The 14,110-nt window shown below is 43.4% G+C and overlaps 1 protein-coding gene across 3 annotated transcripts in view; it reads right to left on the reverse strand.

Annotated features, from left to right (window-relative positions):
- Positions 1 to 313: 313 nt before the first annotated feature.
- The window catches only part of LOC134008577 (RNA binding protein fox-1 homolog 2-like), a 28,842-nt gene continuing 15,045 nt past the window's right edge, over positions 314 to 14,110 (reverse strand). Inside the window, exons 3-13 of one of the 3 annotated variants that reach the window (XM_062448012.1) lie at positions 13,678 to 13,884; positions 13,337 to 13,510; positions 12,919 to 12,972; positions 12,657 to 12,749; positions 8,494 to 8,581; positions 8,185 to 8,241; positions 7,746 to 7,899; positions 6,910 to 6,952; positions 4,381 to 4,475; positions 3,930 to 4,011; positions 314 to 3,813 (exon numbers count right to left, since the gene is read on the reverse strand). In XM_062448012.1, the coding sequence (XP_062303996.1) occupies positions 3,769 to 3,813; positions 3,930 to 4,011; positions 4,381 to 4,475; positions 6,910 to 6,952; positions 7,746 to 7,899; positions 8,185 to 8,241; positions 8,494 to 8,581; positions 12,657 to 12,749; positions 12,919 to 12,972; positions 13,337 to 13,510; positions 13,678 to 13,884 (1,092 nt within the window). In that variant the 3' untranslated portion in view covers positions 314 to 3,768. Of the gene's footprint in view, positions 3,814 to 3,929; positions 4,012 to 4,380; positions 4,476 to 5,442; positions 6,455 to 6,909; positions 6,953 to 7,745; positions 7,900 to 8,184; positions 8,242 to 8,493; positions 8,582 to 12,656; positions 12,750 to 12,918; positions 12,973 to 13,336; positions 13,511 to 13,677; positions 13,885 to 14,110 lie in introns of those variants that run through there. The other 2 variants (XR_009928152.1, XM_062448013.1) reach the window with 2 other exon arrangements.

Here is a 14,110-nt window from a genome sequence, read left to right on the forward strand (position 1 = left end):
ACCGCTCTTGTGAACTTTGTGAATAGGATGTGAAGTCACCGGAAAGTAGTTCAATAAATGTTATAATTTTCCCAAGAAACTAAAAAATCCGTCTTTGTTATACAGTCACATGGATCCTTACTCAGACCACAGTCAACACGTAGTTATGCAGAACTGGATAATGGAACCCATTTCCAAGGCTGAATGGTGACTATACAGTCAACGTAACAAAATTCACCAGCAGGCCCTCATATACTGCAAAACTAACATAACATTTTCTTAACGTTCACAAATGGGAGAAATCAAAGAAATGTAACCTTCAAATCACAAAACATTTTATATAAAAGATTTTAATATGGACATTCAATAACAAAATAGCATAATGGCAGTCAAGGGATAGACATGACAGAGGGGAATAGATTAAAAGAGGACAGTCACTTTCATTGGAAACCATAGCGATTATGAAGAACAACCACATAGCTAATATAATACAATGACAAGGAAACCATGACAGGGACTTTAAATCTACCCCATGTTTTTACGTCTTGGGGCGGCCATTTTGTCTGTCACCGGGCCTCTTAGCCAAAAAGCTCTGTGCTCTTCCTCTTCACAACATTAGCGAGCTAGCTTTGCGTTTGCATGAAATGGCTAGCTGCCTGGCATTCTCAATGGGGGGCTTTAGTGGTACAGAAGAATGCAACTGGATGCTGCTCAACAAGTCATAATCTTAAAAAGACAGAAAAATCATGCAATACAAACATTTATCAAACTCCACTCCTGGAGAGTGTCACTCATGCTGGTTGTCCATGCCTTCAATGGTTCAATAGGTCTTCAGTCTTTTACATTTGGAGTCATTCCTATGTTCCGAGGTACTATGTTCGCCAGATCTATATAGCACATAATGGTTAGAGTTAGACCTTAAAATCAAATCACAATGATTTGTTGTGTTGCCTTATATAGGCTTAGCTGTTTTGAAGCCTTATTCCAATAAATAAAAACGGGATAACATTTATTATATGTATGAAACTTGACATTTTTGATAATCAAATTTGACCCAAAGACAATAAAAGTGTTGATGTGAATATTGTTAACGAAATTTTCAACTTGGAAACATTGGAAGAAGGAAATTTAGGACCCTGGGAACATAGATAAACTCTCGTACATTTCACTGATCATTTCTCCAGTTGGTAGCCAAAGGCGAGAGGGCCTTTTTACAACACTTTGGCTGCTTGTTTTTAGCTATCCTCTTTCAAAGCACTTCCTGTTGCAATACGTAAGTATTGAAAAGTCAAATAATTAAAAGAATTCAACTAAACTCAACAGCAAGATTAGGCTACCAACTACAAAGCACATGACCGTTAAGAAGTTATTGACCTGTTGATGTATTTGATTTCCCACTAAGATACATATAGGCAGCAGTAAGATTAAAAGAAGATACAATGCAAAAAATGTTAAAAACAAAACATGACTTTGCAGCATTTGAAATAGTGTTTCATATTACTTAGTTCATGCCCCACATAACATTGTCTTTGTCAACTTTGTCAGTATTGAAACAATTACCATTTTACAAAGGATAACACTTAGAACCTTTTTTTTATATCTTTTTTTTTTTTTTTTTTTACATCCGCCTTAAACCTACTTTCAACATGGAGGCGACGAGGCAGGCACTCCTCTCTTCCATACAACTCCAACCCACAGGCTTGAGCACTGAAATGTGTGGTTTCTTTTTTTTTCTTACAAAGAGATTGGTGTCACCCCTTAGAAGTGCCATGTCATCACTCAATCATTCAGTCCACTGTAAACTTTGGACGTTGAAAGGAAACGAGACGGCTAGCATTTATGCTTGTCATATAAACGTTGAAATACTTCTCCATACTGTGCTAGCCGTCCCTTGTCTCCACCCATAAAAAAGCTTGGACTATCAGTTCACTCAACAAAGAGAAGAAGTTTGGTAGTGTTATACCCATTCCTTGTTGATCCCTCTGTATAACTACTCAAGTATTCACTCCCCTCTGCCCAGGAAAACAACAATACAAAACCAAACAAAATAACTCCAAAACTTTGATGAATTGAATCACCTTACTTTTGGAGAAACTACACCATTTACAGATAGAAAAATATAACATGAGCTAAAGTAACAAAAAAGGACAGCAATTAGGATTACGAGGATCATAATAATAACCACAATAACGATGATAATATATTTATACATAAGCAAACATGTGCTTTCTACAAATCTTTGGAACCAAAACAAAAACAAAGGAAAAACAACCACAATCGGAAATAGAGTATAAGGATATAGAAATATACACAATAGTATGGTATTTTGCATTAAATATCTTCTATCGACTCATATTGAAGGAATCTCTCGCAATCAATAGTTGTAGACAGCATGTCATCTATAATGACCAACGTAGCTATTTCTTAGGAAGACTGTACTTGATTTTTACTTGCTCCTTTAAAGAAAGAGCGGGTTCATTACCTCCAAATAATAAATGTTCTACTGTAAATTGTGAAAGGAATTAAAAATGAATTTGTTTATCCAATAGCTAAAGTTAATCTAATGTTAGCATTTTATGATTTAAGCTAAGCCAAACATTGCCTACGCAATAATAATTAACCTGTTACTTTTATGGATTGCGATGGACAGTGTTGGATAGAGTTCTAAGTATATTGTTGACTTGTTAATATTAGGTCTTGGCTGTTGTACACTGGTAGGCAATGATAAAATTGTGTTGTGTTCAATAGTTATCTCCATAGAAGATTGGCATGTGGACAACAGTCCACATTATCATCCTAGCTTCGGGGTCCACTGAACGTGGAACATTTATCTCAGTGCTACGAGAACCAAAACTGCTAAGTAAAGAATGTGTAGTTGAAACTAATGATAATGATGGCAATTATGATGGTAATAATAATAATAATAGTTTGGTAACTTTTTTCTCTCTAAACTAATTTCTTTGCATATTGTAACAATTACATTTTTAAAGGTTCACCATTTCCACAGACTAAGAAAACTTGAGGTAAGGTACAGCTAGAATAATCATCCTCCTCCTAGTTTTCAGCAAGTAATTCTCTATAGTGTTATAAACTTTCAGTCCACTTATTTCCACGTCCCAACCGTTGAAGTCTTGTAGTTTTTCTGCTAAAATGACATGATTTTCCATCACCCCCCCCCCTTCCTAGAGGAACAAATTGAGTTAAAGTTTGCCGCTTGTAGTTCTGTTCCAAATAAGCATCTGGCGCCATTTTGGTGCTCTACCCTACTTCTGCAAGCCCCGTGCCTCTTTTGACTGATGACCTCGGCGATGGGTCCCCTCCATTTTGTATGCTCGGTTTGTATACAGAATTGGCTCTTGAACATGGATGCAGGCTTTCTCATTGTACTCAACTTTTCCGTGCATCAGCTGTTGTTAGATGAGCTCTGGAGGTACTCAGGGGCTCCATTGCGTGTCTTGTGCTGCTGAGTGTCATGGGAGTAACTTATGAAGTAAGGGGTTGGGGAATAATATACAGCCGTGCAATGGGATCTGATAGCCATTTTGGTTCAGAGATTCTTTTTTTTTTTTTTTTTTTCATGGCCTCCCATCAGTCTTCAAAATAGCATTCCTTTATTGTAGAATATATATGAGAAAAAAGAGGGACTGGGTTTTGAAATATTGGTAGGACTCCAGAATCCTTTTCCAGACTACAATCCTCCTCCAGGGCCACAGAGGGGAGAGGAGGGTTCTCATTCAGAGTGTTTGAGAGGAAAAAAAAGAGGCTCCTGGGAAATGTAGTCTTTTTTTGTTAGTAAGGAGCAAATCTACTGTAGCCTCCCCTGTACAGCGTGGCCTGTGGAAAAGAAAGAACAGAATATGTTTAACGGACACCGAGAAATATCACAATCACATATGTCTTCAAAAGATGGAGAAGATATTTCAAGTGTCAGTAGATATAAGGGAGTTTACCATTGCTCCCACCCCGTAGGCAGCAGCCGTGGCTGGGGTTAGTGCAGCGTGGTAGGGGTCTGTCGTGTACACCCGTCCATAGCTATGGAAGACAGAGCAAAACCTCACACAACCGTAACACCACACGCTCGATACTGCGACCATCGCAATATTTGCGTAAAAAAAAAAAGTTCAAGCAACTGGAAGGGTACGTGGGCCATATGGGGGTCATATGGCTGAGCGGTTAGGGAATTGGGCTATTAATCAGAAGGTTGCCAGTTCGATTCCCAGCCGTGCAAAAAAATGACGTTGTGTCCTTGGGCAAGGCACTTCACCCTACTTGCCTCGGGGGGAATGTCCCTGAACTTACTGTAAGTCGCTCTGGATAAGAGCGTCTGCTAAATGACTAAATGTAAATGCAATTAATTCTATCCTACAGCCGCTCCTTTTAAGCTCGGGCCAGAGCGCTCACCTGTCACTGTAGGCTGCAGCAGCGGCGGCCGCCGCAGCCGCCGTGGGCGTGGCTACGGCGGTTGGCTGGGCGTAGCGATACGCGGCGTAGCCTCCCTGGAGGAGGGGAAGGGCGGAGAGAGAAGGGCGGGGAGCGAAAGAGAGAGAAAAGTCGTTAGTGAATGTTGCAGTGTCACCTACCAAAGCTAGGGATGTTACAGTGAAAGTAGGAAGCGGAAAAGAGCTAGAGATTAACAAGCAAGACTGGCAACAAAGGCTAATCTGGTATGCAAAAATGGCATTCAAAGGGATGTAGCTGAGGGCTGTCCACCCTGTGGGTCTTCCTCCACGCTAAACAAAACAAGACCGGATGCCTTGCGATCGTAAACACACCACCAGGGTGTTAATCTAAGTTTGACTAAAATATCTGTTCAGCTTCCGGTCTGTTAGCATTTTGGTTGACGTGGAGGGAGTGACGTAATGGAGATAGGTAGTGAAAGTGTACACAGACTTGGCTGTGAACCCCCCTGGCCCCTAAGACACAACACACAAGTCGAGGAAAAAGGGGATGACGTGATAATTGGGGTCATTGTTTATTTCATGTGCAGAGATGGACAGACACACAAACTAAGGGGGGGGGGGGGGGGGGGGGGAGGGCACACGAGAGACGATCAGCCAATCCGATTAAAAGGACGCACACACGTGACATGGCCGACAACCAATCACTGACGGACAGCATGCATCCCAAACTCGGATCGTAGGCCAAACATCCCTACGGAACACACACACACCGCAGCATTCTACCCTATACAATCAGTCATGACCATGTCCCAGCATTCAGGAGCACACACCTGCTCCTATGGGGAGGGGGTGGGGTCAAGGGACAGGAAGTAGGAAGTGAGAAGACAGCAAAAAGGAAGGGAGATAGATGGGCATAGAAACTGATGGAAGAAAGGATGAAGGATGGATGGAGGGAGAGGTCGATAAAAAAGTGGCGTAGAAGATGGATGGGCAAGGGGAAGTGAGGGGGAAATTGAACCGGATGAGTTGATGTTGGGGATGAATGGTAAAATAATAATTTTCTTTTGAAAAAGAGTTAAAAAAAATCAAAATAAAAGAGGTTGTTATCCCGGGGAAGTGTGGATAGGGATGTAGAGGGGGCTGACATTGTCAAAAGATCTTCTACAAGAGGCAGAAAAAAGGAGGGTAGGAGAAGGAATGGGAGGAGAAGAGGGGGGAGGAAGGGTGTAAGTGTGTCAGCATGCCCACATTGATTCAGTTAGCATGCCACAAGTGAAACAGATACAGGGAGATACTGGGAAGGGGTCTGAATGTTGGAGAAAAAAAAAGTAAATAATATATTCAATGTGTAGTTAACATATTTGACCCTAACTAGTTATGGCATGTTTTTGTAAAAGCAATCTCAGTTATTAGGGGGGGGGGGGGGTACAGCTCAGTGGTTCGAGCACTTAACTGCAGATCAAGAGGTTGCAGGTTCAAATCTTCCCCTGTACTATACGCCACTTTGGTTAAAAGTGTCTGCTAATCTGCTATTATTATTACTAGCAAACTAAGCTTTTAAGTAACAATTATCAGATTTTCATACTTACAGTGATGAAGCCACTGTGCCATTGTCTGGCCATGTTGTATGACATCTGATATTTCTTATACAATACCCTGTACTAGTTCAACAAGTCATAACTCAGCTATAAATAAGAGTTTCCTCAGGTAATGGTACTAGCTCTGATCTCAATAACTACAATTTCATTTCAAATCTGTAACTAAATATAATTAGTTTATCATTTTTATTTATCCATTTAGGTTGGACTTCATTTCCTATGCAAAGCACATTGACCTGCCTTACCATTCACGGATGGTGATATGTAAATAAAGTTGGATTTTACTGAAATAATTCCCCCCTTCCGCAACTCCACCCATGTCAGATTCCAGTGAGTTAGTAGTAGAGACAGAGAAGGCATTTCAATCTCAGATGGTCAATATACTAGCAGCACACAGTCATTGTAGGATGCACACTGGCTTTCACACAGTCAATCCCTACCTGGGGCAATCTGCCACTAATGTCCTGAAACACTAGTCTACAGAGAGAACAGAAACAGCTATTGTCAACCTGGTCGCACACGCTCTCACGCACATAACGGTATACACACACACACCACTCACCACTCACATGCACAGAGACAAACCACACATAGAGCAGTCTATTCATGAATGTATAGGACTCGGATCAGCGTGTGTGTGTGTATGTGTGCGCACACTATTGCTAACTCAACAGGGCATGCATGGAAATCTTGACCACTCGGGTGTGTTTCTTTGATCATGTAATTCTATGAGGTTTCCCATATTTAGAGTAAGCAATCGTATTCATTGAACAGTAGATAGTGTGTGCGTTGCTTACTATTACACCCACAATTACACGGCTCTATGGATTTGGTCCATGCACAAACACTCCTCCTCACTCGAGAAACACTCACAGATGGAGGTGGGGAAAGGAGGGAGCGAGTGACAGAGCGAAGGAGAGAGCTATACTTACATAGAGTTCGGCTGCACCGTAAAAGCCATCCTGATACATCACACTGAGAGAAGAAATGAGAAAAAGGGGGGAGGAAAAAAAGGATGGAAGTACAAGGTGGACAGAAAAAGAAAGAGGAGAAAAGGAGTGGGTGGAGAAATAGGAAGAGGACAAAAGGTGGGAGAGGAGCGCCACCAGGTGACCATAAAGGGGAAAACAGAAGAAAAAACGGGAACAAAGGAGGAGGATAGAAAGAGTGCCAAAAGGAGTGTAAAAGAGAGAAGATTAGGGTGAGAGAATATTACACTCCGTGCAGCATGCAAGATATAAAATACCACTTCGTTGTTTGATGATAGAGTCAGTGCTATTATCACTGTGATTAAGCCTGTGGTGACACAGATGTACTTTTATTATTTAAATGTATTTGTGTCAACAACATTTAGCACTACTGAGATACTACTGAAGAGCACAATGAAATGGTATTTCAATGTAGCACAATATAAATTGAATTAATTGGAGACGACAATCATCACTAAAACAGCACTCTCAAGCACATGCATCATTTGTTGAACACTATTTTAGATTGTTGGAGCATGCATGAGTAAAATATGTGTGTCTTCACTTACAATATCTGTGTGCATGATTGTTTTGAATATGTATAATGTAATGTATTCACCACGCAACATACTTTGAATCTGGGACCTATTGATCTACAGGTAAATGCTCCACCACTGAGCTATACCCATCCCCTAGGTGCGTATAATGAAGGTGTTCAACTACCATGTGTGCACGTGAGTTTGAGCATGTATATGTGCTTTTTTGCCCATGTGTGTCTGTGTTGCTGTAGCCTCTCTTACCCAGGGTAGGTGGGGATGGCGGGCTGGGGTACGGCTGCCCTAACGGCACTGTACACCGGTCGGCCACGTCCCCGGAGGTGAGCACCCCGGAAGGTCGCCGCCGCCGCTGCCGAGGACGCAGCTGCAGCCGCCGCAGGGTAGGGAAACCCCGGCACTGAGAGAGCGAGAGAGGAGAGAGGATGGAAAAAAAATGTCATATGTATGATAGAGACAGACACTTGCACTTTGAAAACAATGTTTGCTAATTAACTAGCTAAAACTAGCTAGTTGTGTTAGCTAATTAGGCTAAGCTAACTGAGCTAACAAAGCTTGCTGACAACGCTACAGAAGCTTTAGCAACCAATGCAATCTAACACAGCTAATGCAAAGAAAACTAGCTTTAAAAATCTTAAACAAAACAAATGCATTTAGCCATGCAACGTATGATGCTACATCTTACCAGTGTACAGCTCTGGACTGTACATGGCCCCAACCATTGGACTGAGCTTCCAACCAGCTATAGGGACCCAAAAAACATACAATTACTAACACATTACTAAACAAATTACTAGCACATTCCTTTTGGTACACAGACAGTGTAAGACAGCAATGTTACAATGCCTGTGAGATGACTACATCCACATTAAACTGGTATATAACTATGTTATGGCATGGTAGTGTGCTGGACTATTATGTAACTTAAACACTGAAAATACACGGGATGTACAATTTAAGGTTCTTCATAAATCAAGCAAGATAGGTATGTTACCGTAGGGAAGGGCAGCAAGTCCTTCTCCGTTTGAATATGGGGTGACCATCTTCTTATTGGTCATCACCCTGGCTGTGGCATTGTTGACCTGAGCATCAGAGGGAAGGTCAAAGGTCAATACATGACCTACACTCACACAGTTCGAGGGAAGTACACATGTCCATGCACACTGTGTTCCTATGCTCCAAATTCACAAGATACACTATTTGTTTTCTTGAAGTTATCTACTGCTGGAGATTACATTCCAAAAACTAATCTTCACAAATTCATGTTTTACACATGTTTTACATTTTATGTTTTTCCTGTTATACAAAAGTCATGTTGGCACCTTTTGGCACCTTTTGAACCACAACTACAGTTTTCTTGTTCGGAATGTGTCGTACGAATATCAAAAAAATTACAGTAGCGTTTAGAGGTCATCAAGAGGTTAATTCTACTGATGCAGAGCAATGGCATTTGATACATGCATTTTTTAAGGAAAAAATGACATATAAAAGAAAGAATCCTTGTGAGTATTCAGGCCGCTTTGCAACATACACACACACACACACACACTTGGACCATGTACACACATAACAAAAGAAACAAAAACATTTCAGATTTAGGCATTCAAAAGTAAATCCAAGACCATTCCACTGCTACCTTCAAAAAAGGGGAAAGAGAGGGTGACGTAAGCAGCAAGATTCATCTGTTGAACACGATGCAAAATTAAAAAGTCATCACTTGAAGAGATCATACACAAATTACACACAGCCAATCAAGAGCGCGCATCACATGACCAGAGGTGAGCCAAACCAGCCAATCAGCAAGCATCAGATGCAGCATATAGACCAATAAAAAAAAACATTTGGGCAGCCCTCCCAATCAAATACACGTCATACAAAGAGAGAGTAGGGGGAAGGAGAGAAACAGAGAGAGATCAAGAGGGATGCAGGAAAGAAGAGCCAGTCCACATTGAAAGACACAGGAACACATAAATGATGGCGGGAAAGGGAGAAAGAGAGAGAAAGAAAGTGAACAATCCATCCACATGTGCAATCCTTCTCATGGACAAACTGACGACATAAAAGAACACCAAGATGCGTAACAAACACACACAAAAAAAACATTTGACTATTTGCCTACTATCGGTTCTAACAATACATGAGCAAGATTGGAGAGAGGGATGAGAAGGAGAGAAATAAAAAGAGATGGAAGAGAAAGAACAAGGAAGAAAAAGAAAAGAAAGAAAGAAATGAAGAAAGGATGGGGGATGCAAATATCATTCCTCAAAATCAAACCAAACCATGACTCTGAAACCACTACCGAGCATTCCAATTCAGGGTGTCACACAATAAAAACCTTAAAGAAACAAACAACCACCATCACACAAAACGTCTCACAAAGAGGAAAAAGAGACACCTTTTTGAATCCAAAATCAAACATAAATCAATAAAAAAAGCACTGTTGAGTCACACACTACAGGACAACAATCTATTGAAAGATTACCGAGGGGTTGCTGCAGTGTTCTATAACGCTACTGGAGGTCCCCATGGCTTATGGTGATGTTTAAATAAAGTTTATCGTTTGTTGTCGTGTTGCCTCAGGTCGATAAAGTCATCGTGAGTTGAATCTGTACTAATGAAACTCTAAAGAGGGGAGAAGGCGAGTTTACAGGGTTTTCAGGACTAGCCCAGCACCACACAGTAACAACCTCCGGAGGGTTTAAGAATCTTTAGGTATCAGGCTGACTATACACCTTCTGCACTACATACCAAACACCAAAGTTGTCCTATCTCAACATCTAACAACATCCTCATGCTGCAGCATGCGATCCAGCTAGAGAGTGTGATGCTTCTAGACGTATAAATACATAAACAGGGATGGCACAGTAAGATTTCTAAATGATGACGAAGAAGAGAGTCAACCATGCAGGATAAACAGTTTTGTCATTGCGCGTAATGCAGTTAGGAAGAGGGTGATTGGAATTAATTATGCATCAAAAAGGTGGTAGTCATAGTTGTTGCACTTGCAGATAGATGCGTTGGACATTTGGTTAAACTGTGGCCTTTTGATGCCATGCGGTCAATGGCTAATCTCGTAATCTCAGTGCCTCATTCGCCACCTCCCCAATCAATCACAGAATTAGCCAATTAGGTCCCTTCAATCAAACCTCTGTGCGTCCAAGGGCTCCCTCATTTTGGTGTTTGGGTGCATCGTTTATCTCTATTGGCGGATGGGGGGTGGAGTGGGAGGGGGGTCATTCAAAGATGATGCCATGTGTACACAACTTACCGTTGCTGGGGGAACGGCGTGAGGACACGCGAGCGGTTACCGTGGAGACTGACAACAACAACAACAACAACAACAACAACATACAAAAATCATCAGGGAAATTGAGAAAATATATGTAAGAAAAAAAAGATGAACCAAAGCTAAAACAAAAAAAAGAAACTAAAACAAAACAAAACCAACAGGGTAATGAAAAAGTTACCCCCACCCCTGAGGTAGAGGAAGTGATGTCATGTGATAGGTCACAAGACACAGATCGTCGGCCATTTTACATATCACTGACTTCTACTGGTGAAAACCCACTTTATACAGTATATGGAGGGGATGGCAGATACTGAGACAAACATGAGAAGAAGAAAAAAAAAGGCTAACATTTTAAAGCTTTATCTTGACTAAGACCACAACCAACATTAACTGATATCCAGCATGTAAGCATTCAGCTGAATTCTGTATTTAAGTATTCCATAAATGGACAGAGAGAAAGAAAAAAAGAAAGAAAGAGGTATGTGGTTCACAAACGCAGGCGAATATGAGGACATGAGGGAGAGACAAACAAGGGAAAGACAAACTGACTGGCGAGGAGAGAGAAAGAGAGAGAAAGAGTGGAAAGAGAGGGATGGTGCGTCACAGTAAAGGGGGGAAAGGGGAGGGAGAGATAGATGACAGAACAGTCGGCACTCGTTCGGATTCCCCCCAGCCACCCACCCACCCAGCCACCCACCCACCCATCCACCCCCTTCCCTCCCCGTTCCTCTCTCGCAGTCACCCACATGTGCTGACACCCACAGACGAAAAGAAGTGCATATATACACCATGCAAACGAGCACAGGAGCAAAACAAAAATCGTGAGCCTCCAACATCCAAGAGCCACAAGCATTATGGTGCGAGCAAGAACACGGGAGGGTTTCCTCTCTCCCTGTCCAGCGAGAAGAGAAAGAACGACCAAACAAAACAACAGAATTCCCTCTCTGTGTCGCCGGGTGTCTTTAGGAGTGGAGGATGCACGTGATTAAGTGAGAGGGGTGAAGAAAGGAGGCTTTTGAAAACCTTTGGGTCGACAAAATTGGACTCTTTGCGTCAAAACGAAAAGGACAGGTAAGAGAACACACTTCAGCACACGGTCAAGCCAAGGGAAGTTAAATCATTCCCAAATCCGACCCCCACCCGCAAAGACCACATGCAATGTAACAGTGTCCAAAAGCATTACAAAAGATCAAACGACCAAACTACCACTGACAAGTGGCATGTCCACAGAGACACAGGGGAAAGTTCGAGCTACATCTAAAGGACACCTATGGTCCCGTTCAACCAAAACGCCCATGCAGAATTGCCTTGTACAAACACGAGCAAGCTCAAATTGTCAGGAGAAAACAGGAAACAAAAGATTTCACCTTCAGTGAACAAAAACCAGACACCCATGACAGCAACGATGAAGTGATGGTGATGACCAAGATAACAAACCAATAGAAAAAGAAGTTGTGCCATCCTTCATGCGGTGGGATGTAAGAGCCCATAGGTTAAAATATAAAAGAAGTCCCGGATACCGCCATCCGATTGGCCATGCCAGTCGCGCAGCGCCACGCCACCCATCATGCTTTGCAAACCAGACACCCCCACCCCGGCACAGAACTGGAGATTAAAAGGGTGCAATACAATGGACAGCCCACAACACAAACAGGAAGTGACAGGTTAAAACCAGACATCATTCTGTGCTGCGCCGACGCGTCATGCTAGAGTGAAGCCAGAGAGGAGTTAGAACAGAAAAGCCTCCGTCTCCGGGGGCAACACACCAACCTAGACAGAGCACGTTAGCCGGGAATCTCACTCTCACTGTCGGACATGGAGGAGGCAGAGGAAAATGGCCGCCGTCGAAAATGAGGTGGGTTAATTACCTCGATCTTACGGCCCTCCACCAAGGTGCCATGGAGCTTCTCCCTGGCCCTCTCCGCATCGGCGCTGGTCTCGAACGTGACGAAGCCAAAGCCCTGAGAGAACAGGAAGAAAAAGAGGGATGGAGGGAGAGAGGGAAAAGAGGAAAGGGAGGGTGGCGCAGAGGTGAACGAAAAAAAAGTTAAAAAGGTATAAAAATGTGCGAGGTAGGCGCTTGAAAAACCCAAAGAACGACATCCACAAAATGTCCGACGGACGCCTTACCTTTGAGCCCCTTTCGTTGAATATAATCTCGACATCGAGGATCTTTCCAAATTGCTGAGGAGGGACAAAAAGAGAGAAAAAAAACGTCAATATCCTGTGGGTAGTGATGCGGTGGCTGCAAAATGCAATACCACGCTTCACCACACGGCTCCAGTATTGTACAACATCGAACTGCTGGCTTGCATCCAGCCATGTTGCTCTTTCTCAGACTCAGTCTTAATCCTCCATGTCTTCCCTGCCTCCCTGCTTTTCCCTCTGCACCATTTTAAAGGAACATTCCGTCCAAAATAAGGTTGTATAACTGACTGCTCGGGGTGATATCTGCAGTGCTTTTTCCTTGGTGCGATGGCGGTTTACTGACCAATAAAAAGAAGGAGATATCATGGGAAAAGAAACCCTCCCAAGGTCAGGGACGTACCCCAAACATCTGCCGGAGGTCGGGATCTCGAAAGCGGAAGGGGATGTTGGATACGTGGAGGCGCTTGGGGCTCCCCTTGGCGTCCGTGTCGTCCCCTGAGGACCCCCCGCCGCCGCCGCCCCCTCCTCCTGAACCCACCCCGGATTGGACATCAATCTGGGAGGTGCCATCCGACTGCAGGGAGGCCGAGCGAGAGGGAGGGAGAGAGAAAAGAGAGAGAGGTTTATTCAAAGTCTTTAACTCTATTCATGGCCTCCCCTCCTTCCACGGCGTAAATCAAGTGCCTGAGGAGGCCGGGGCCAAATAAGAACCCCCGGGTTTGAACCCGACTCAACACTCACTTGGCTGTTCAAGCTGTTGGGTGCGTTTGTTGCGGTGTTCGAGGCGGCCCCGGCCTCCACGGGGCCCTGCACCGCGCCGGCGGTGTACAGCGTGGCCCCGTACTCCAGCGGCAGGCCGTTCTGGGGGGGTGGAGGGGGAGGCGGGGGGAAGGTGGAGAAGGGCGGGGGAACCAGGCCCTCCTGACCACCGGTAGTATCCTGAGATCCCTGAGAGGGGGAGAGAGAGAGATACAGAGACATAGAGAGAGAGATGCGATGTGAGGAAGGGGAGAGAAATGGAAAGAGGAGGAGTAGATGTGAAGAAAAGGAGGGAGGGAAATGGAAAGAGAGAGAAAGAGAAGACTTTGTAAGTAGCTGGCTGGCTAAACTCCACCATATCTTTTACTGCAGAGAGAGAAAAAGCATCACTGGGGCACAGGCAGACCACTTTCCC

This window comes from Osmerus eperlanus, chromosome 22, assembly GCF_963692335.1.
Source record: "Osmerus eperlanus chromosome 22, fOsmEpe2.1, whole genome shotgun sequence".
In the NCBI taxonomy this organism is placed as follows: Eukaryota; Metazoa; Chordata; class Actinopteri; order Osmeriformes; family Osmeridae; genus Osmerus; species Osmerus eperlanus.